At 48.5% G+C, this 23,852-nt stretch overlaps 1 protein-coding gene across 3 annotated transcripts; it reads right to left on the minus strand.

The window, feature by feature from the left end:
* On the minus strand, positions 1-23,165 carry NUDT3 (nudix hydrolase 3). Of its 3 annotated transcripts, none has more exons than XR_009933998.1 (6): positions 22,838-23,165; positions 11,656-11,766; positions 3,859-3,903; positions 3,155-3,239; positions 2,083-2,402; positions 1-1,490 (listed from the first exon to the last, which is right to left on the minus strand). XR_009933998.1 is itself a non-coding variant. In XM_062509427.1 (5 exons), the coding sequence occupies exons 1-5, from the start codon at positions 22,934-22,936 to the stop codon at positions 2,233-2,235; spliced, it is 510 nt and encodes a 169-aa protein (XP_062365411.1). In that variant the 5' UTR covers positions 22,937-23,165; the 3' UTR covers positions 1-2,232. The 3 variants fall into 3 exon arrangements, 1 of the variants encoding a protein (XP_062365411.1); XR_009933997.1 differs by having other exon boundaries at positions 1-1,621; XM_062509427.1 differs by having other exon boundaries at positions 1-2,402.
* Positions 23,166-23,852: the final 687 nt, after the last annotated feature.

Consider the following 23,852-nt stretch of genomic DNA (forward strand, 5'->3'; position numbering starts at 1 on the left):
CACTTTCTTGGCACAATTTATTTTTTCTGACCCGAACAAATAAGCCATTAGCAAGTCATTAACAACATTCTACCCTAAATTGTCAGTTTAACAGCCCTGTAAAAACATTTTTAGTTTAAAAACAAAAGTGTGCATGCTGCTGATATTAAAACTGCAGTTACTCTTTCAGGAGTACCAGCTGTTTTGTTGCAAAGCATTTCCAACATACTAATCTGTACAGTAGAGACCAAGACTCATTGAAGGCAGTAGATGGCTGTGTCAGGTGCCTCGCAGGGCACAGGGACAGCGACTCTGGGAATTTCTTGGACACTTCCAGATAGAATATTCAAGCCCTTTTGAGAGTTTGGTTCAGGCTGACCAGCACATAGTGAGAAAGGATTGTACATTCGTCTCTAAGTTGAAGTGAGCTGAACTGGTGTAATTTAGGCTCAATTCCAGATGCTTGGTTTGAACTACTCCTTGAATAATGGGCTGTTCCTTACACGTGGTTTTCCATGTCAGCGATCACTGGCGCTGCTTTTGGCCTTGCTACTCCACACCGATGAAAGCAGGGAGAACAAGGAAAGGAACAGAAGAGAATCTTAAAATGAACAGCTTCTTGCCAAAACAGCAAGGATACCATTCCCCCTTGTCCCAGGCTCCATGGATATTTCTATCAGATTTTCATATTGCAAGCGCTTCTCAGGAAGAGAGAAAACTCCAGAACAGTGAGTGTTTATTAGAATATTTTTTGTTAAATAAAGAGCAGGAAAAAAAAGAAAAAAAAAAGTACTGCAGATTTAATTTCACATCTTGGCTCTGCTCTGACAAAGGAGAAGTTACTGAACTCAGCAACCACTTCTTGTCCCAAGCCAGGGATTAATTAATGCCCCTCCCAAAACTTGTACCTGTCCCAACCCCCCCCCCCCTCCAACCCCAACCCTTCCCATTTTACTTCCCAACTAGACAACACTGTTGGCAAATCAAGACAGCATGAAACTTACAGCAATAAAACAACAAACCCCCGTGTGAAGTGTGCCAAGGCATCGGGGAGCTCTCCCGTGCTGCTGCCCCGGGAATGCTGCCTGCAGGAGGCAGCTGTACCTTTCAGGGAGGGCACACTTCGAGCACGCTCCACGCTGCGACCCCAAGTGCTGCAGAACCACAGGACAAGAGACTGAACACCTGAATTTCCCCACCCCTCCCGGGGACCTCTCTTCAGGGACACGCGCGTGGTTCTCCGGTGAGCACGATCCGAAGCTTCAGCACAAAGCCCAAGCGTCCAGTTCAGCACGGCGTAAGGCATGTGGACAAGAGAGACGCGAGCAGGGAGCAGGGGACAGCGTTGGTGAGCCACACTGCAGTCTGTCTGTCCGTCTGTCTGTCCGTCCGACCCCCCTGCAGCCCGGCTCCCATCCGGGCGCTGCTCAGGCTGGTTGGTTTTGGCCAACGGTTCCAGACCAGCTCCATGTGGTTTTGCTCGGGTGGAAATGCAGAAACATTGGCGGGAGCTGTTGGAGAAGCCGCAGGGATGTCTGCAGGGATGTCTGCAGGTGATCCGAACTCTGCCCTCAACTTCAAGTGTCACTGCACTACATTGGGAGATACTGGATTGGGGAGTAAACTGGCCCAGCCACTAGCACTGTCACAGAATGTGTGTTTTCAAAAAACAGAACAAAAGGCAAACAGATTAATTATGAACCCTTCTTTTCAGAAGCAGACCAGGATTAAAAAAAAAAGCTTCCCGCAAAATTAAAAGTTAGATCCTCCATCTAAAAAAAAGTTTATACAGATGTGCTGCGACTGATCCCCACACGGGTCTGAGCAGCATCTTACAGTACAGACTAAGACTTGAAAAGCTGATCTCACATTGGAAGTCTTTTAATTAAAAAAAAAAAAGTGGCTCTGGCTGGGGTGACACGAAGGGGACACTTGGGACACTTCAGAGCACAAGGCAGAGGCAGGGCTGGCAGCCTCCAGGCCGTGGAGTGGAGTACCAGGAAAGGGGCACTTCATGCACAAAATGTATTTTACAAAATACAGATCCAAAAAAAAAAAAAAAACCAACCAAAAAAAAAGCCAACAAAAAAAAAATCATCCCACCTTGCACTAAATCGCAGCACTCTGAACACTTGCTCTGCCCCAGGCAGCTGCCCATGCCTGGTGTGAGGGAGGAGGCATGGAAACAGGGAGGGGAGGGAAATCCAGGTCTCAGTCTGCTTTTGGGAATTGCTCTCGCAGGGACCTCGTCAGTCATCTGATGTCAGACACGGAGCTCTCGGAGTACGGCGTGGTCATGACCGGGGTGCCGTTGTTGGCCAGACAGCCTTGCCTCAAGGTCTCAAAATATGAGGCCTGCACTGGTTTATGATACTGCAGAACTTTTATGGCATCCTCTATCTTAAACCATTCCCTTTTCCTTCCTGGGGGCAAAGAGAGAAATCAGTAGATGCAACAGAAGGATGTTCTCTGATCTCAGGGTCTCCCCCTCCAACCCTACATTGACAGCTCCCCATGCCCAGGGACAGGTGTTTGTTTAGGGCAGTACATCCCCTGTCTTGCATTTCTTAATTAAAAAAAAAAAATTTTGATATTTCTGCAATTTCTAGTCAACCCAGATGCTCATTTTATGACAACTCACAACACACACATCAAGCACCACCCCAATTTCCATCAGTTTCCAAGTGGACTTCAGTTTCCTGTGGGCATCTCTCAGTTCTTACTCTTTCCATAAAGGCCCTGAAGGGAGCCATATTTCATTTGCTGCAGTGCAGTCACAAACCTTGTGGCAACAACAGGTCCATTTCCACTTGGAAATCCAATTTAAACACAAAGATTTCAAAGCTAGCAGGGAATGATTAAGCCACACTGCCCACGTGTATGTTTTCTAGTCTCATGCAGGACAGTTCTTCATGCTCTCTGCTTGGTACCTTCCAGTGCAAGAATTAAACACAAAATTGCTGCAGAAGCAGCTGGACACTTACTTGGCTTCTCCTGGACCACAGAGGTGACAAAAGCATCCATTTCACCATAATTTTTTTTTTTCCCAAGCAACCAAAGGACACACCACTGCAACTTTTCCCAATGACACTCACACAGACTCCAGGTCCCAGAGGGATGCTGAGCTGACTTGTGGTTTGTTTCCATCAGTTAAAGCAGCATGCACCAAGCTTACCAATATTGACAGAGTCCTCCCAGTCCTCCAACACTTCGGTGACGATGAGTACGTAAACATAAGTCCTGTGCTTCCTGTCCCGGTTCTGGAAGGCAAAGGGGACAGAGTAACAACCAACAACAACAACAACAAACATTTTTAGGCAGGAGGGCACTGGGCCACTGCAAGATGCAAACTGCCCACCTTGGGTGCAGCTCCTCTCACAGCAGAACTCATCCTTAGCTACTAAACACTGTTGTGTTTTAAATCAGAGAGGTCTGAAAGTGTTAACAGGGACACCCAAAAGTATAGTTCCTGATCTGTGGAGCAGTGGTTTGTGGATGTGCCTACAAATTAGTTCAGCTGGGAAGGCTCTGACCTATTTCATATGAGTTTGAAGGAGTCAGTGACAAACAATAGCAAGAAGAGCCGTGTCTGGTACCTGCTGACTGTGCCAGGTGTGGCTATGAGTGCTAAAAATGGAGAGGAGACCCCACTCCCCAGCTTTTGGCAGCACCAAGAATATTCAGCCATACCAGTTGTGATTTCACTGGAGTGCCCATTGCAAAAATCAGAATTGCTGACTGGGTGTGTTTTTTATTTACCAGGGACTCCGAAGTCTGCACCAAACCAGCACCCACTCACTCCACAACCCTGCAGAATCATTGTTATACCAAGATGATTTTTTGCAACAAAATTTCACAGTGCCCAGGTCTGAAACTTACCTCAAAAATTCCCACTAATCTTCCTAATGTCCCTTTCACTCCAGCCTAGGGAAGTTCAAAGAGAAAAGAAACATGCTTTAACAACAGCTCAGTACATGTTTCCTACTTGGTGTGCAGGACCAGTTCCTTTAGGACAGGAAGCAAATGCTCTAAAATTCTGCTTGTCTTAAACTAACACAGTCACAAGGCAAACGACAGAAATGTATCCTGAATGCTCCAAGCATTCCCAGGTTTTCTTTTTTGTTGTTGTTGTTTTCCTACATTCAAGCAATTTTGAATTCAATCTGGAGGAAGAAGAAATATTTGAGGAGTTACTCCTTGCATACCAATACAGTCCTCGTGACCAGAATCATTACAGCCTGAGCACGGGGAACATTGGCTTTGGGGTTTGGCAGTTGTACCCCTTCAAAATCAGAGTTTGAGGAAATAAAGCATATGTAGGACATTCATTTATGTCCCAAGTGATGTGACAGTTCCCAGGTATTTCAGCAGTATCCTACAACAAGCCAATATAAACACAGAATGCTGGGATGTGTCCCCAGCAGCAGGAACAAGAGGGATTTGGATAGAACACAAAGGGGAGTTGCACACTGAAATAAAGCTCTTGAATCAAGCAGAGACAAAAATCAAGAGATCTAAGCAACAGTTCTGTCTGTTTGAATACTACTGAGGATGTACCACTCCATCCCATTTGGTGCCCTTTTGGTACCTCTCTGCTGGCTCCCTCCCTTGCCCTCCTCAGCTCTCTGTAGAAAATCCCAGCCCACTCTTCTGCCCTTGCTTTATATTCCCTCTGTTTTATGACTGTAAATTGTTGGAACTCAATTGCTACAGACAAGATGAGGTCTTGTTCCATGATTTAACAGGTCTGAACCAACCCACACAGCCTGGCACACAACCCAGCCACAACTGGGAGGTAGAGTCGGCTCCATCTCTGGCAGCTGGAACACATCCCATGAAAAGCCCAGGGAAACTGTGCCTCTTGCAGATGAGAATACAGAGATCTCATTATGCCAGGCTACTATTTAAAAAAAAATTAAATGTGTGAGTCACATTAATGATAAGACAAATTCTCTGTCCTACTGACCAGCTGCTGCACAGTCTCGTGCTGTCAGAAAGGAAGAACTTTAATGAGATGATTTTCCTGATTAAGTCCCAGTCTACTGCATGAACAGGTACCAAACAAGCCAGCCAGAGCACACCTCACTCCTGCTTCCAAAGGGTGTTGATGTGCAATTGCCCCAGGAGCAAAGGGTTTGAAGCTCCCTCACAACAAGCAGTCACAAAAATCTGTAAATCCTTTTGATAATGCACTCACTGAGCTCCACTTCTAGGAAGTGAATTAACTGAATCTTCTATTTCACTTTTGGACACAAGCTCTATTGTCTCACCAGTACTTGTGACATCCTGCTCAGCCCAGAGGTGCCTCACTGACTGTGACTCCGGGGGCTATTTCTGGAGCAATCAGCAGCTACATGAAGGAGCAGCAGCTGCATGGAAGAGAAGCAGCAATTCCATGGAGGAGCAGCAGCTCCGTGGAGGAGCAGAAATTCAATGGAGGAGCAGCAATTCCATGGAGGAGGAGCAGCAATTCCACGGAGGAGCAGCAATGCCATGGAGGTTGGTGCCCACATGCCCAGGACGGGCTGGGCAGAGCCTGCCTGACCTTTGCAGGCGAGCGATTCCAGCTCCTCTGCCAACCCTGCTGACCTGGGCTCAGCCTTCTCAAGGCATCTGGAATGCAAATGCTTCAAATGCATTTCCCTCAAGGAACTCCTTCAGCACTGGGATTTATTTTTGGCTAAGCTGTGCTCAACAGGCAGCACTAACACAGGGAGGAACTGGAGGCTTCCACCTTCACAACATACGGACGTGAATGCAGTAAAAGGTGAAGCATAATCAAATATTTCTGGAAAATAACTGTCTTAAGCCAATGATTCACTGGTTGCTGGAAAAGGCTGCTGAATTTCTGCTCTCCCTACCTGTAGGCACGGAATCAGAAGCCAGGGATTTTGTTGTGATGGTTTAGTGAACCCTCAAGTCTGACTAGAAATAAAATTATCTCCAGGCAACTGGCCAACCTGGAGACGAAGGATGAATTCTGCTCAAGCAGCCTCCCAGGCAATTTATCCCAGCTCTAGAACTGTGCTAGAAGTAGCAGAGGGAGGTGAGGAGCCTTTCCTTCTGTGCTGGTAAAGACGATGGAAATAATGCTGTCTGCAAACCAGGATCCCCTGCTCTGCCTTGCCTGGTCTTATTTGCCCAGAAAGGCACAAAAAACGATGCAAAGATAAACATGTCTTGTAGAAATATCATGCTGAATTATCATCAGACAACTGGAGAAAACTCTAACCTTTGCTTCACACATGAACTTCTAATGTGCAGTTGTAAATGGTGACGTAGAAGAATGGTTTGATTAAAAAAAAAAAAAAAAAAAAAAAAAAAAAAAAAAAAAAAAAAAAAAAAAGTTGGGCTGATTTTATAAAGCAGGTTTTTACCAAAGCCTGCAAAACACATCAGCCACTGCTCCTGGGGGCCAATGTCTGTCTCAGCCTATTTGTCAGGTACAGTGGATTTTAAAGTCAACATACAGGACACCCAACACCAACAGGATTGTCATACACCTGTTTTTGACAGAGCATTAAACTCCCACACCAGCAGGAGAGTTGGTCTCTGTACAATGGAACAAACAAGCATGCAAGTGGAATTCACTGTCTCACACAAATCTAACATAGAAGTTGCCCAAGACTCCTGAGAAAATCACCTACAGCTGTTCCCACTAACAAGTCAAGCTTGGTAACCAGCAAGAGAACTGCCAGGCTCCTCTCTGGGCAAGCTCCCCATGTCCTCCTTTTAAATTTTCTTGGAGAGTTAAAGCACAGTACCAAGCTCACCCAGGACTGCAGCAGGCTCTACATTTTAATTTGCAGCAGATGACTCAGGAATTTTCTCCTCAATAGTAAATTAATTGAGAATGCTGTGCCCTCCTGGGCCAGAACAGTGAGGCAGAGGCAGCACAATTGATTTTGTGCCCCTCTAAGCACTGGAAGTGCTGCAATCCTCAAAGTACACGGAGAGTCGTAGGAGGATCCCAGGAGGATGCTCCTGAGCCCATCAGCAGGGGTAGGAGAGCACCAGCACTAACTGTTCCAGCTGCAGGTGTGGAAACGAAGCAAGGCAATGACACAACAGGATTCCCTGGGAGAGGCACACTCAGGTACAAGAGGAGACCCAGAGCTGGCAAAATGAGCTTTTTCCCTGCTCTGCTGATCTAAATCAGTGTCCAGGGGAGGAGGAAAAGGCAGCTCTGGCAAGAGCACATCAGCTACAGACACTGCCAGAGCCAGCTGCCTGCCCAGAACACACTTCAAACCCCAACTGCACCCAGAGGGGTGGGCTGGGAGCTCAGGACAAGGAACAAAAACCCAGAGGAAATGAAGCTCTACTAGTTCTGTTGCTCATGGAACAACTTGTTTTAATAAAGAAAAATTACTGAAGACATCCAAGAACAGCAGGTTCAGGTTTCAAAGCTGAAAATAAGTTGGGGTCAGATGCAAAAAGCAGCCTGCAGCAACACCATCTGTTCCTCGGGACAGCTTTTATTTCCTTCCATCTGAGCTAAGGAAAATGTGGGTTGGAATTTCAGCTATTTTACTTTGCTCTATTAGGCTCAAAGCCTGCATCTACTACAGATTACTGCTGGGCAAAAGGACTGTGGTGGAGCACCCAAATCTTTGCTCTAAGACCTGCACTACTGAAGGTGCAAATCCCACCCAGGAGGGCTGTGAACACGTTTGAAGGATGCTGATTCCAGGCCAGCTGGGCAAACTCTGCCATTTCTGAGAGGGTCAGACTCATTCATCTAAATCTGTACTGCACGGCACCTTTATTTGCTTCTACACTTGTGAAATAGAAATGAAATTCCATTCCATCAGAATGAAGAACTTTCAGATACTGAACTAATTTTTGTGAAGTCTGAGTACACAGGGTAAGGGACAATGACTTTGAACCACCACCTGCACTGGGTATGACCAACCAGGAGGAGTTCAGGGCCATCACCTCATCATTCATCTGTGGGCCCTGCAGTACTTTTTAAAAAATCTTCCTATTTTAGCATTGAAAGATATCAATATCTGTGTTCTAAATCACTAACAAAATACATGGAACAGGAAAAATTATCTATAAAGCATGTTTAGAAGAGGAGAAAAAAACGTTTCAGCAACCAGATCAAAGTACTGCCATGATGGACTATTCTTGATATTGGCACCAATTGCCTGTTTGATCACAGATCAAGCACAGATTATCTGGCTTTTGACTCCCATGAAGAAAGCACAACTAACACTCCTGCAGTGTTATAAAATTTGACATTTACTAAGTATTTCAAGGTCAGGATGTGAAGAATGCTCTAAGTGAAAAATGAACTGGTGCTGAGTTTCAGAGATGAGTGTGGAGGCTTTTTTCAAAGTCACTCTATAATAAGTTTAAGGCATCTATTTCCAAACCATGATGTTCACCAGTTGCTCACACCCATAAAAATGCCTAATTGCTAAGCAAAGAACACACTCCATGAGCACCAAGACCTGTTTGAAAAGGGCACAAACCTTCCACAAGGGGAACTTTGGAACACACATGGAGTTCCCAGCTCTTAAGACTGAACACAGCACTTCTCAGCAACCTGTCAAAAATAAGAGAGCTTATTCTGAAGAAGCTGCTCTGACCCAGAGCTGCTGTGTGTCTGCTGTCACTCTGCACAAACAATGCCCAACAACCCCAATCACTTCCAATTTCACACAGACAACAGCAAGCATGACAAGTGTTGGTACCTGTCTGCTTTAATACTTGTGCTGGTACAACTAATATAGATAAGGACTACCTCAAACTAGGACAAGGACTTGAACTCAAACTGGGACAGAGGAATCACAGCCTTCACTCAGAACAGTTTCATTTTTGGAACAGAAAGAGGGAAAAGTTAGGTAACTTTAGATGACAATTATTCCAACAATAACATGTATAAACACATACACTGTAAAATTAAAACAGTGAATGCAGAAGTTAAAATGTTCGTTGAGGGAAGCATGTTTTGAAAAAAAATTGCCACCATGTAAAAGAGAATGAATTGAGCAGAGACAGCCTATTGTCATTCTCAAAAGCCACAAGCAACGGGAAGGGTCACAAGTTCTTACAGCTCTTCCAACTGGCTCTTATTAAAAATTGGAAAAGGCATACCAAAGTCAAGGAAAGAAACCCCACACATTTCTCCCACAACTTTGAGCAGCATTGCCTATTGATATGGGGGAAACTGGATTTTCCCTCTCCCACCTCAAACAACAAACTGGAACTTCTCAGCTACCCTGTGTCCCCATGAGTGGCTGTCCCAGGAGAGAAGCAAAGACCTCAAACTTACTCAGAAATCAGCCTGATTTCTGATTTCCAAAACACCTGGATTCACATGGGAGAGCAAGGGCTCCCAGCAGCCTCCTGAAACCCTTCCTGCCAAACCAACAGCATGAACTGGGGAGGGTGGGTGCTCCTGTCTTTCCCAACACTCCTGCTGTGCTCCAGCATCCCTCTGCAGGAAGCAAACAGCTCCTGGAACTCGAGGCTGGGGAATGTGGGGTAGTTCTGTGTGCAGATCCTCAGCAGCAGCACATGAGCACAGCCCATCTGGGCACCCCTAAAGCAGCAGCACATGAGCACAACCTGGCACCCCTAAAGCTCTGCCAGCAGCACTGGCAGCTGCAGGGCACTCATGTCAAACAGCTCTGTATCAGTTCCTCCAGGGCTGGGGGTGCCCAGGTGAGCCAGAGGTGCCCAGGTGAGCTGAGGGTGTCCAGATGAGCTGGGAGTGCCCAGGTGATCCAGGGGTGCCCAAGTGCGCCGGGGGGGGGGGGGGCGCCATGAGAGCCAGGGGTGCCAAGATGAGCAAAGGGTACCCAACTGAACCAGGGGTTCCCATGTGAGCTGGAGGTACCCAGGCGAGCAGGGGTGCTCAGGTGAGCTGTGGGTGCCCAGGTGAGCCAGAGGGGCCCATGAGAGCCAGGGGTGCCCAGATGAGCAAGGGGTACCCAACTGAGCCAGGGGTTCCCATGTGAGACGGGGGTACCCAGTTGAGCAGGGATGCTCAGGTGAGCCGGGGGTGCCCACACGAGCCAAGGGTGCCCAGATGTGCAGGAGGTGCCCAGGTAACCCCCAGGCGCTCGGAGCTGCCGCTGTTCCGTGTTGGGAGCAGCCGGGCAGAGGTGCCTCACTGGGCACAGCTCACCCCTGCCAGGCTGCCAGGGCTTGAGTTACACTGGCAGCGGGCACCGCTCCACGTGAGCAGGGAACACCAGCCGAGGAGCAGGATTATCTCAGCCAGCCCAAACCAGTTCCTGCACGGCCGGAGCCCTGCCAGGGCTCCTTCCCAGCCAGCGCTGTCATGGAAAGAGCGCAGCTCTCCCAGGGCGCTGCCACCCGCACAGGGAGTGCCCCTGCACATTTATTTTAAGGGTTGAGAGGCGAAGCTCTGCACCTCCTGAATGAACCCTGGACTTCTGTATCAAATCACTTCATTATTAATAATGCTTGGGCTGAAAAGCAGGAGTCTGCAGCTAAAAATATTTCTATTGTTCTGGTTACACTCACTTTGGCTCGTGAAGTAGTTGAAAGGTTGCCGAGTTACTGGAAAAGCAGGAGCTGGGTTACAAGCTGGAAATAAAATTTGCAAGCAGCAATTCCCAGTATTAGAGGGACCTAAAGACACTTAAAAATAAACTGTGACTGTATAATCTCTTTCTGATAAACTGCTAGATTATAAAAACATGCAAAGAGAAACATGCAACCGGAGATCTGCCACATTTGGTTAGTCCAAGTCTGAATACTCAGGGTTTTGTTAGCAGCAGGTACTTCCAAATCATTCTGAAAGAAACCTACATACACCAGACAATTCAATAAAGCAGCTACAGGAGAAGCTTCCTCCCAAGTCCCATCAGTTAGCTCTTGCTTTCTGTTCTGCACAGAGCTCAAAGATTTATAACCCTCTCAAAAGCATTTTTAATCCTGCTTTATGTAACTGTGAACCTACTTGGCCATTCCATTTATAATAATGCCACCATTTCTGAACCTAAGCATCTCCCCAAATGGTTAATATTCAGAAGCAAATTCTAAAGACATGTTTTACATACACCACAGTCAACTGCCATTTGCTGCCTTTACACTTCCTATGAAGAAAAAATTCTTCCAGCTTTAAGAGAAAAATGTGCCTTCTCCCTACAGCCCATTGATCTGTGTTTGATCTGCTGTTTGATCCCCTCCTGAAACAGCTTCAAGCAAAAAAGAGAAAAACCAACCAACCGACCCATCCACAGTTTAGGAATTGCTGCTGGTAACTTATGGCCAATTTCACTTATTCACATAAACCTCACTATGTATTCTAAACCAAAACGTATTTAGGTCCCTGTATTTGGAGTGTATTTAGTGGCTCCTAAGGGTTTATTTCTACCTAGACAGGTCCACAAAGGCACAGATGAATTTTAAAGTTATCCTACAGAGAAAATGAAGCAGAGACTATATATACACTGAAGTGACTAGAGCTGAACTTTATTTTCAGCTAAGGGTATCAGGCAAGGACAAGTTCGTTCCAACTGAGATGTTTAATTACATTCCCATGTTCTCTTTATTTAGGACTCTGTTTTTTACTCCCAGTGGGATGGGGCTATCACCAGTGACCCTGTCTCCCTCTCCACCTCAAGAAGAAGGAAGAGTGATGAAAACAAGCCCACAGAAGCCGGGCTGGCAGGGCAGGGTGAAGGCACTCACCTCTTCACAGACCTCGCGCACGGCAGCCACGCCGGGCTCCTCCTCGGGCTCCATGCCACCCCCGGGGACAATCCATCGGTCCGGATGGCGACTGCTGCTCACCAGCAGTACCTGTGGAGAGCAGAGCACAGCTGATGGGGCACCCCCAGCACTCCCCTTCAGAGCCCACTGCAGGGCAGAGATTGTCTTTGTGCCTCACACACACCCCCCGAGACATCACCCGCCCAAGGCAAGGCTTTGCCACTGCTTGCTTTTCCCTCAGCCCCATCCACACAGCCGTGGAAATTCCAGCAGCAGTCACACTGAGGCACTCCCACGCTCCGTGTTACTTCAGCCACTGCCTCTCCCTGCTCTGATGCACTGTAGGAAAAACTGTCCTTGCACACCGAAACACTCATTAGCGCTGGACACAGCACCACTCACAGTGTGAGTTCACTGCAGAGTCCTCACAGCTCGGGATACACCTCAGGCAACAACAGAAATGCACAGATGCTGCTCAGCACCTCCATCCTTTGCAGAAGTACCTCGATTTAGTTATCCTGGTGCCTTTGGCCTTACCTGTCCCTGCAGTTCTGTCACCAACAACGCGTACATGTCCGGGAACTCCCACTGCACTATTTATGTGCAATTGCCTGAGCACAGATTCTCAGCCCCACTGTTTGTCACCTCTTTTGCAGTAGGCACTGAGGAGTTCAGCTCTGCAGCCAGCACTTGGCTACTTTCGGTTTAGAGGAGGTTGTTCAATGAGGTATAAGCAAAACAAAAGCCTGCATTAAACCTATTAAACTTAAAACCCCTTAGGAAAGGGCTGCACAGAAAGACAGACTTTTGTCCATAAGAAAAATGGTTCAACCCTCTTCCCAGGAGAGATCTGCCATACGTGAGCTTTGTGGCAGGTTTTCTTGAAATAGTATTTTCTTATTCCAGGGTAATTCTGCTCTGTACAAGTTCAGGTTCTGATCTGCCACCTCCCAGCAAGACAAACTCTAACTAACACTCTCAACTGGCTACAGACTGTCCCAAAGAACAGCGAGACACTGTGCTTATTAAATCTACTTGCAAAACATCCACGAGCAGAGATGGAAACTTAAAACAACACTAATACTGTTGTCCAGTTCTCTAAACAAAGCTTGTTCATTAGAGTCATCCTGCTGTACTTCATCATTTCATTGGCACAAAGCTCGCAGCCAAAGCGACTTGCTCCAGAAACTTTCCAACATACCAGTCCAATTAGGTTCCAGGCCAGCTGTAACAGTGTCAGACATTTGGGAGTTACACTGTGGAGGCACTGAAATCCCAGGCTTTACTGGGGAAACAGTGAATTGCCAGTAGGATATGAAAATATTTGCACTAATTACCTAAAGAAATCTACCTACAGAACTCAAAATTAAACTTCCAAAACAAAAACAAGCACATGATTTCCAGGGTTTTTCAGTTGGTTTATCTTGGAAATTCTCATCTGCCAACATACCAAACTCGTACTGGAAACAAATGAAGCTGCATGGGCCACCTCAGTTCCTCAATTCCAAGTGGGATGGTGCCTGCCCTGTCCTCTGGGCAGGCTGTGACAGAACAGAGTTTGCTTTACAGTGACATCCCAAGTGTTTGGCCCTTTCCAGGAGGAAGGCAGAATTCCTTTTCCCTAGGCATCCAGTCCATGTAGAATGCCACCAGAAAGCCATGCCTAAATAGGGAATGTGAACTTCATTCATCCTCAAGAGCCCTTGGTACAGCAGCCAGTCCCTGCCAGGCCATCCCCAGCCACCTCAGTTTGTCACTGCACCTCTTCTTAGCACAATACTTGACTTCTACTCCATCCTCCCTGGTCATCCAGAAGAGCCTGGACTCAAATTCTTGACTCCAGGTCGGTCGATGATTCTGAGGACAAGGCTGAAAGAGCAGGAACAGCCATTTCAAGTGCACCTTTGCTGCCAGGTAAGGAAGCACCAGCTCTGCCACTTCCTATTGTGATTCAGAGCTCCAGCTCAAGGGAGGGGAAAAAGCCAGAAAAATACCAAAACAAGCTGCAGAATCAGATCTCTGAAATTCAGCACGGCACACCTCATACCCCTGAACTCCTGCCACCTTCCAGGTGTGAGAACAAGGATCTGCTACAGAACCCTGGACACAGACTGCTCCAGGAAACCTGCTCAGGCTGAGACAATGCCCCAGCATCACACCAGGAGGAACTTCGGGGTGTAAACAATGGTTTGAAGCAAAGTAAATTAACTTCAGCTGCTCTGGCAGTTGAGCATTTTCTGAATAGAATTAACATGAACAACGCTTGCTGGGAATGAAAAACCTGTCATTCTCACACTTTTATGTAATCAGACTATTTCCTGTTTAATAAAAAGGAAATCCCATCAAGAGAGTGCAGGAAACAAGCCCTACAAGGCCATTCTTTTAAAACAACTTCAAACAGGATATTGCTACCAATGAGCTCTCCCAAGACAAAGGGGCCGAGTTCCAAACGAAGGGGAGACATTGCTGTGCTGGAAAAAAATCCCACACTTCCAACACCAGTCCTGGATCCCAATACATGCAATGCATTCAGAGGGATCAAGGAAAAAGTTGTCATCATCTGAATCCCAAAAAGGTTTGAGTTGGGAGGGACCTTGAGGTCCATCTCATTCCATCCCCTTCCACCTTCCAGTAGACCAGCCCAGGGTGCAGCTGGCTTTTTAGCTCATTAACTTACTTATTACATAAATAACTTTTATTTTAATACATTCTAAAGTAGTTAATTTAATCTAAACAGCCATCAAAAAATAAACAAAAATTTACTTATGTTTTTAAATCAGGCTAGAACACGTAGGAAGGTCAGACATTTCCATTCTATCCTTGCCAAGCAACTGTGTTTAAAATGGCTACTGAGACTCTTGGTCTGCCAAGGATTTTGGAGTTGGATTTTGGAGCTGCGTCCTGCAGACTTTTTGGAAAAGCATTTGCAGGTAACACGTCACATGTCCAAGTTGTGTTTTCCAGGATTTCAAAGACAATTATGTCATTTCAAAGCAGGGAAATGAGCAACACAAGCCTCTCTGAGGTGGTGGCCCTGCTGAAACTCTCCCACACAATCCCCCACAAAAGAGAAAGTTTAGAAAAATAAGCCAAGTTTGAAGTGTGCAGCAGGGGCTCAAAGCAAAGCTTCATGGCAAGACCCTTCAAAGCTGCAAACAACAAACAAACCCAAACAAACCTGAGCAGTGCTAACCCTGCCTGGAGGAGACAGGAAACACACCGAGACATCTAAGACTGCCTTGACAGCCACATGGAATAAGGAGCTCCACGGGAAAAGGGGTAAAGAGTTTTGTCCCCAGGATAAATCTGGGCCTCCTTGATACACAACGCTGATTTAAAACAACCTACACAAACCTCCTGTATCCACATGGAGGGCTTTTTCTGCCTCTTTTTCACAGGAATAATGGAGTGCTGCAAAGCAAAAACTGGGCAATCGGGATCAGGCAGAAAATTAACTTGCTATTTGTGGAACAGAGGAGAGATTCCCAGGTTCTTCCACGCTATGGTGGATTTAAACATCCACCACCCATAAATAAAACAAGAGCAGTTACACGAAAAGGAACACGATTCCTTGAAAGAGGCTCCACAGCAGACAGAGCAGACAGAGAGTGCCACAGCCCTGTGAGAAGCTGGGGCCACAGTGTGGATTGAAAATGAGCTGAGAACCTTCCAGACTTCCAGGAAAAGCCAGTGCTACCCACCTGTGCCAGCCAGGGCCTGGAGAGCTGGCAGCCAGCACAGGGAACAGCAGGCAAGATGTTAAATCCAGGGTCTGGCCCAGCAGCCTCCTGCTGCCAGGAGCTGATCCATAGCTGCTGGCTCCTGACACAGCCTCTGCACATCCTTACAGGCTTCCCTTCAATATTTTCAGGCCTTCCCTCAATATTGACATGCTTTCTATCAAAACTGTTGTGTTTTCTGTCAACATTAAGCCATAAATCACATCATTTGCACAGTGACACTCGGCACTGCACCTCATTTCCCACTCTAGCACCATTTATCAGAGCACAGCCTGCAAGGAAACGCTGCTGCAGAGGCTGCAGGAGCTGAGAGGAGAAGATGGCTGACTGCAAGGCTTTTGCTATTCAATCTGCCTTTGTCTCCAAGTTTCAGTTTAAAATCAGTGTGTTCTCAGGAGCTGAGCTGTGCTCCCATGTCCCCGATGGCCAGGCAGACCCCAGAGCTGGCGCTGTGTCCAGCATAACAAACACTTTGGGTGCTTCACCCAAAATTAACAAACATTCTCCCAATCCCCAAATATCAGTACTACAATGTTTTTCTACCTGACAGAAGTGGGATATTCATTTCACCACACCGAATCACCTTTAAGCCCAGCAAGGGGTGAGAACTGGAGGAGCAGGGGGGAGAAGAGGGACACTGCTGTCACCAAAGCTGTGCAAAATTAATCTCATTTCCCCGGCAGCAATACAGCCTCGATGACTCCCCAGCAAATCACGTGTTTTGCCAAACTGCAAAGGCAGGATGGCCCCAGGGCACAGCCAGGGCTTAGGGAGGGCCTCTCCCACCCTCTTGCTATTCCAAGCACGTTCTGGAGCTCACACATGCTAGGAGTGAGTCCAGCCGGTGGTCAGCAGGGCTACAGCCAGCCCTGCACCTGGCAGGGTCAGCAGCTGGGACCACAACACACACTCTTACCAGCCACAGAAATCCCTCCTCCCCTGCCCATAACAGCCTGTTCTGCCAGGAGAATTCCAGTTCCTCAACAGGATACATTTCCTTAGACAAGTGTTATTTTTGCACATGCACCTGCACCAGATCCGTGGGATAATGGGATTTTAACCAACAACATGAGATCCAGGAGCTGGAGGTGGGAAATTCATCGCAGGACATGCAAAAGGGAAGGGATTCACACTAGAGAATTTGACAAAAGTAAAGCACAAGTTTTGGAATGGGAGCAAGAGGTGAACTGGAAGAAGTTCAAGTCATTTCAAGTGCTTGGATCGCACCTACAGTCCTACAACCAGGGAGGAAAAAATACAGCAGATTCTGTTGGTTTTTAGGCTGCTGGTTAGAATAACAATAATAAATCACCATGTACCGCGCTGCTGCTCTGGCTCCAGAACTCCACAGGTCCTGTTAATGCTACAGCAGCGCTCCTGCAACTTCAGAAATGCTGTCTGCTCCTACCAGGGAGGAACACACTCCCAAGTCCTCCCCCTCCAGCAAAATTCTGGCTTAGATAACCACAGAAATTATCTGCAACGTGCCTTCCCATGCTTCAGGAGCAGCTGAACCGCCTGCAGCAGCAGCCGCTGCTTTCAGAAGCTGAGGGATGATAAGGGGCACTCCCAGAGAGAGACCCCCAAACCCCAGAACCTATTTCTGCCTGTTTAAACCAGTTTGGTGACCACTCAGCGCTTACACAACTTGTCCAGGCGCACCTTTTCCAGGAGAAATGCTGGCTTGTAAAGTGTCTTTTTGAGTAAGGGAGAGAAAAAAGCAATGAAGAGGTATTTGGGCTTTTTACAGAGCCCAAATGATTCTGGCTGTCAGCAGCTGCACACTGTTCTGATTAACCATCCTACTCAGGAAATATAGCACATACAAACTCTTGGGAAGCTGCTCAAAGAGAAGTTGTTAATTCTACACACTGCATCAATACATGTCACTTGCAGGAGGAGAAGTAAGCCCTGAAACATCTGACAAAAATCCACCCAGCAGGTAATCGTATCCCTCCGAATTTCACAGGTTAACATGAAATTTCTGAGAACAAAGAGTCAGTGTGCAATATCCAGCAGCAGAGACAGGAATTCTGGAACAAATACACACAAAATTTGAGAGATTTTTGACTGGTATGTGCAGTCAGTCCTTCAGCTGGGCTGAAAAAGAGCAAGTTTTTAAAGAAACAGAGGCCCTGCTTCCCAACCCCTGGATGTCACCTACGGTATTCCCACATGGATGTTTGCTATTTGTAAGGTAGAACTGAGTTTGTTAATTTTGCGCTATCCAAGCAAACAAGAACTCTCCTTATTTTAAAAGAATGTAAAAGTCCAAGCACGTGGTGGTTTGGTTTTTTTTTTTTTTTGTTGTTTTACTGAGAAGGGAAAGAGTTGTTTTTCCAGACTGTGAGAGATCATCCGTAGAAAGATAAGGTCCCCTGGCAGCAGGCCCTGCTGGGTGCACCCCCAAATGCTGGTACCTGTCTCCACACTGCAGGAGTTTATCTGAAGATGCTCAGATGAATCAAATCAGGCAACTGGGCAGAAGGGTTTTTTTAAAAAAAGACGGGGACACAGAACACACAGAGTGAGGAGAAAAAGGTAGGAAAACCAGCTCCTAGTCAAGCACTAAATGGAGCTGAGGTGGAAGAGAATCCAGAGCAGTGTTCTGCAGAGAACAGACACAGCCACCACTGTTGGGTCCTTCACAGACCCAGGGCGGAGCACACCCTCTTTCCATAGTCATCACTTTTCCCTGAGTTGCAGCAGAACAAAACTGACTCAGTTCTTCAGTTTCACAACAGCTTGCGGAGCTTCCAGTAAATGAAGTGAAAATTTAACAATTTTCATTCTTTTGTTGTTTGGGAAAGTACAAGAGACCATGGAATTGCTTGCAAAACTGTTTAGTGACAGCTGCTTTTGTGGGAAGGCAAAATACTTCTAAAGATGAAAGCCAGGTTTTGCAGAGGTTTACCATGCTCCTGCTCTTGGAGAACACAACCTACAGATTCTACACAATTTACAGGGCTGAAAGGGACAGGAGAAGCACAAGCAAGAGATCCACTTCCAAGCTGGCCCTTATCCCCCTGGAGATGTGGTAACTTCACTTGGGTTCAACCACAACCCTTTTATGCAGCAGATGGGAGCGCACAGCCAAGCCCAGCCATCAGAACAGGGATTCTGAGACTTTATTCCACAGAAAGCAGGATGATCATATGATGCTGGGCTCACTTACATCCCGGCAGTGAAGCACTGCGAGTGGTTTTAGCTGTTATTGGTTTACACTGGAGCCAAGGCACAGGGGACAGCCCAGGAGCACCTCGTGATCCCCACCACACTCGGCGGGTTCCAATCCCAGCTCTGCTGTGTTACATCACAGCTGGAGTAAAACCGGCCCAGGAGAGGCCAGAAGGAAAAGAAAAAAGGTTCGTTTGCATTCCAATGGCTTTCCCAGAGGCCACCCGGCCCAGCTCTCCCCGTGACCACCCCAGGGCTTGGCGTGTGCCAGGGCACCGGCCCCTGGGTGAAACCTCTCTTCTCCCAGCTCCATTCAGGTCACATTCACCGCTCAGAAAAGATTCTTCCCGAGGCATTTTCTCCAAAAAAAAAAAAAAAAAAGTCTTTTAAAACACCCGTGGTTAACGAGCAGCTCCTTTCACAGACACAATGTGGGCATGTTCAAACCCGCTGGTTCCCCTGCACGGACCCACGGTGTCTCTTTATTGCTGTCAAACAGCACCCGGAGCAGGGCTCCAGCTGCTGGGGCACACCGAGGCATGAGCGGCACTTCCTGGGATGTTTCCCCATGGAAACAGCTGGGCCACACACATTAAAAAAAAAAAAAAAAAAAAAAAAAAAGTGTGTTATGTAAAAGTAACCCCCTGGTGATAACGCTGAGGGGCAGGGTCACCTCAAGCAATGAATGCACTGAGTGACTCCAGAGGTACCACAGGACTGGGAGCGCTCCCTCCACACTCTCCTTCCACAGTTCCGCAAATATCCCGGGAGTTCAGGCCATGGGAAAGGATGGGAATAGCAAAATCCTGGTGTCTGGCTGCTACAAGGTCCTTTGAAGTCTGTTCCCATTCTCTGAATGAATCCTGTTGCTGCCCCGGCTCTCCCTGTTGCCCAAGGAGGTGGATTATGATTTGGGAAACCACACACAATTTGGGGGGGTTTCCACAAAGGCAAAAAAAATGTCTTTTTTTTTCTCCACTTGAGATTCACGTTGAAATGAATTCTCCCTGTGCTGCTTTTTAAAGGAATATGTAACAAAGGCATCTTTTCAGCCAATGCTTGGTCTTCCAAAAATGTTCCAGAGCTTTTTTCATGCCCAAAAGTAGCTGCCTCCAAATGCAATGCAGAGACAATGTGCGACCTCCAGCAGCACAGGGAAAATATAAATCACTTAAAAACTGAAAAATAACTAAATATTTTTCTGTTAAGACCCTTTATTTTCAAATGTAACACCAAACTAAATGGTGTTTTATCAATCTCCAAGGATTGCAAAGATTTCAAAGAAAAATACATAAGTGAACTGAAGATTCAGGAAGAAACACCTAAACAGAAGAAAGTAGCCTCCTCTGTAAGTGTAGACATAATTCTCTTATTTCTTCTTGTCCACTGGCAAACTTTTTAAATTCAAGAACTAATGAGGGGTTAAAAATGGGAAAAAACTGATTTTTTTAATTCATAGCAGGAAATGAAGAAGAAAGGCAAGAGCAAAGTTCTATTTCTTAAGCACTTAAAAGAAACAGTAATGAGAAACAGCCAGTCCTAGGAAAAATCCTACTTTAATATAAAAAGTTTAATTTATTTATCAAAACATGCTTCTTTTCTTCTCTCTTCTTTTCAAACACTAAGCTTTTAATAGCTCTTTAATGTACATACTTTGGCTCTAGCTCTTTCTCCCCTCCCTAGAGAGACCTTTTAAAGAGATCTCAATTTCCATTTAAATAGAAACAATCAATAATAAAATACATCAGTAACATTAAAAAGTATTGTTGTCCAAGAGCAAACCAAGAAATCTTTCACATCAATTTTAAATTCTGTACTTAAATGTATACAGGTAACACCTTCCTTGCTATTAAAAACATGCTAGTAGCTGTCCATGGACACCAGTCAGCTTCTCTGTTAAAGTTTATTTAAAAGCCAACAAATGAGAATTAACCCAAGAAATAATTAGAAAGGAAAATTAATGAGGTGTCCTGCTTGCTGATTACACTCATTGACACAAGTTTAACTTCAACGCCTTTTGGCCAAGGCCAAGTGCAAGACCTCAGCACAGAGTCCATCCCAGTGGGGTTAATTCCATGGGATTGGGTAAAAGCTTTCCCAGATGTATTTGTGACAAGCCCCCTCCCTGGGCAGGGCTGTAACAGGTGGAACAGAGGATGCAGTTTCAGCTCGGGGTCCAACTCACAGGTACCACACACAGACCTTCAAATGCTCTGAGATCAGAACCACCCTGCCCTGCCTCATTCCTGCAGTGCCTCCTCACCAGCAGCACACACACAGCACATCCCGAGGAACCCACCCCAGGCACATCCCAAAGAACTCAACCCAGGGAACCCACCCCAGGCACACCACAAGGAACCCATCCCAGGGAACCCACCCCAGGCACATCCTGAGCAACCCACCCCAGGCACATTCCCCAGGAATGCATCCCAGGCATATCTCCAGGAACCCACTCCAGGCACATCCTGAGGAACCCACCCCAGGCACACCCCCAGGAACCCACCCCAGCCCAGACTGCAGCCCTCCCATAGCAGCTACTGCTCCCTCCCCGAGCTGTCCCAGGACAGCACAGCCACTGCCAGCTGTCACTGCGAGCTCAGGGCAAGGCCACCAACAGCGACCACAGGGACAAGACAATGCTCACCCAGAACCTCCGCTGCCCTGCACACAAGAACCTCCCCAGAGCTTACAGACCTCTGGGAATGACCCAGCACATGGAGCCAGCCAAAGCCTACCTGAAACCAGAAACAGATCATTCTACTCTAGCTCTTACCTAGAAACTAGAGCCTGAAGGAGTTTAAATTCAATCCGCTGTAGGTGGAGATCACAGCAGAGGCACAACTGACACAAAAGTGGTTTTAAATCTCAGCCTTACACCAACCTGACAGCTGAGCTTCCTGGAAGCAGCCATCCCACAGCAGCGTGCCTCTGGACCGAGTTCACTTTCCTCCTTCGACCTCTTGGGTCAGCACTGTGACACTGCCACACAGCCTGGTGTCCCAGCACACTGAGGGCTCTGACACCTGTCATTAACACACCTCGGTGCCCCCAGCACCATGGGGGCTCTGTCACCAGCTCCCACGGGCCAGAGGGATCAGCTGCAGCCTGCACAACACTGCAGACTGAGGTGTGTTAAAATAAAACTCACAACCAGTCACATGCTGACTGCTTCAGGCACCTGTTAAAAGTACTTTTCTACCCTCAACCACACTGCAATGACACATGGCCAAGCCTCCACCTCTCCAGAAGAGCCTGCAAACTCCCCCACTAACTGTGTACAATGGCATAAGGGCACTCCAACGCCCTCACCCACCTGTGCTGAGCACCCTCAGCATCACCACACAAGACAATGATGTTCTTCTTCGTGGTCAGTCCATAAATTTCCTGGAAGTCCGTGGGAAGGACCAGCTACACCGAATGCTGCACCAAACACACTGCTGTCATTTCAGACCATTTCTGCTGAAACGCTGACGCTCCTCATCACGCCAGCACAGCTACAAAGGGCTTGTGCAGCCTCCTTCACGTTAAATAATCACTGGATGTATGCTAATTGCCCTTCCTCCAGTGAACTGTCTGCATTCCCTTCCGATTTCCTGTAGCTACAAATATGATAATCAGGAGAACAAAGACTTTAGCACAGCCACTCGGGCACAGCAAATGCAGTGGAGTGTGTACGTCTGACTCCAGCAGCAGCAGCACAAGGCAGACCTGCAGCCTTGCTGCTCTGAGCACTCCGAGCACACCTTCAGGAAGTGTCAAAACAGACTCGTGTAAAATCGCACATCGGAGCGAAGTTTCTCACTGTGACTTCCCGGACAATGCAGCCCCTTAGCAACGCGGCCGCTCTCAAACCAACCAATCCACCTTTAATTCCCACTTCCTCCCAAGCTCTCTGGACAGCAACTTCTGGCACTCCATCAGTCCCCTTTTATCCCAGTTTCTTTTTATAAATCCAAGGTCAGGTTTCCTCTCCCATCTCATGTGATGTGCTGGACTGAAGCTCTGCCAGCGTGGTCGGTCCCCTCGGCTGCCAAACCCCCTCGCGCGCTCCCCTCAGCCTGTCCCGCCGCCCACCGGGCATCTCCCCGGCTCCAGCGGAGAGCAATAACCCAGTGGGAAGCACCAACTCCCCCAGCGACGCTGAATTACACCTATTAAAAATAAAACGCCGCTGGGACCGAGTCTCCCCACCCCGGCTGGTTCGGGGGTCCCGTGCCCGGCCTCGCCCCCGGCCCGGCCCTCACCTCCTCCTCGCTCTCGCTGCGGAAGCACAGGCAGGCCGCCCGCTTCTTGTAGCCGTCCCCGTCGTAGGTGCGCGTCTGGTTGGACTTGAGCTTCATCATCCTCCGCTCCGGGGGCGGCGGGGCCAGGGGACGCGCGGCCCGGAGGGCGGGGGCGGGCGGGACCCGCCGGGCGGCGAAGGACGGGGGGGCGCGGGGGGAGCGCCTGCCCGCGACAGTCTCTCTCTGGGCCTCGTTTCGTGGGTCTCGCTACGCGCTGCCGCCCTTCGCCCGCCTCACCCCTGCCCTCGCTCCCGACCGCGCCGCCGCCACCGCCCGCGCTCCGGCCACCGCCGACGACGACCGCGCCGCCATCTTGGGGCTCGCTACGCAAACGGCGTAAGGCCGCCGGGCGGGGAGGCGGTGCTGCCCCTGCGGTCTCACGGCGCGCCCGCTACTCAAAGTGCGCAGCGCGACTTCCAGAATCGCTCCCCCCCGCGCAGGCGGCGCCGCCACGCCCCCGCCCCGGCTCGCGCGCTCTGCGCCATTGGCGCGCGCCGCGTTCGGGAATACGGCGGGCGGCGTAGAGCGGCGGCGGCGGGCGCTCGGCCTTACGCAAACGGCGCAGGGGCCGGGCCGGCCGCGCGCACGTGGCCCCGCTGTGACAGCGGCTCCGCGGGGACTGCAGCGCCCGCCCTGGGCCGCGCGGGGGCGCTACGGCAGCGCCGGCACCGCGGGCACGCGCCAGGCCCCAACCCCCAGTGACACCGCGGGTCCGCGTCCATCCCCCCGCTGACATTCCGTGCCCGTGTGTCCACCCCCCCGGGGACAACCGCGGGTCGGTGTCCATTCCCCTTCCGGTGACACGCGGCTGAGTGGCCATTCCCCCGCCCGTGACACCGCGGGTCCGTGTCCATCCCCCCGGTGACGCCGCGGCCATGCCAGGTCCGTTACCGCTCACTGTCACCGGCTGCCGAGCGACACCTGGCGGCGGGCGGCGGCCACTGCGCCACTCTCGCCCCCCGCCCCAGCTCCTGCC

This window comes from Cinclus cinclus, chromosome 27, assembly GCF_963662255.1.
Source record: "Cinclus cinclus chromosome 27, bCinCin1.1, whole genome shotgun sequence".
Lineage (NCBI taxonomy): Eukaryota > Metazoa > Chordata > Aves > Passeriformes > Cinclidae > Cinclus > Cinclus cinclus.

Bases quoted from the DNA above. Each gene is read 5' to 3' on its own strand.
- NUDT3 (XM_062509427.1), bottom strand. From the start codon at position 22,936: ATGATGAAGCTCAAGTCCAACCAGACGCGCACCTACGACGGGGACGGC. The intron at 11,767-22,837 runs GTGAGGGCCGGG...TGCTCTCCACAG, and splicing joins GCAGCGAGAGCGAGGAGGAG to GTACTGCTGGTGAGCAGCAG. The intron at 3,904-11,655 runs GTGAGTGCCTTC...GAACTTCCCTAG, and splicing joins TGCGCGAGGTCTGTGAAGAG to GCTGGAGTGAAAGGGACATT.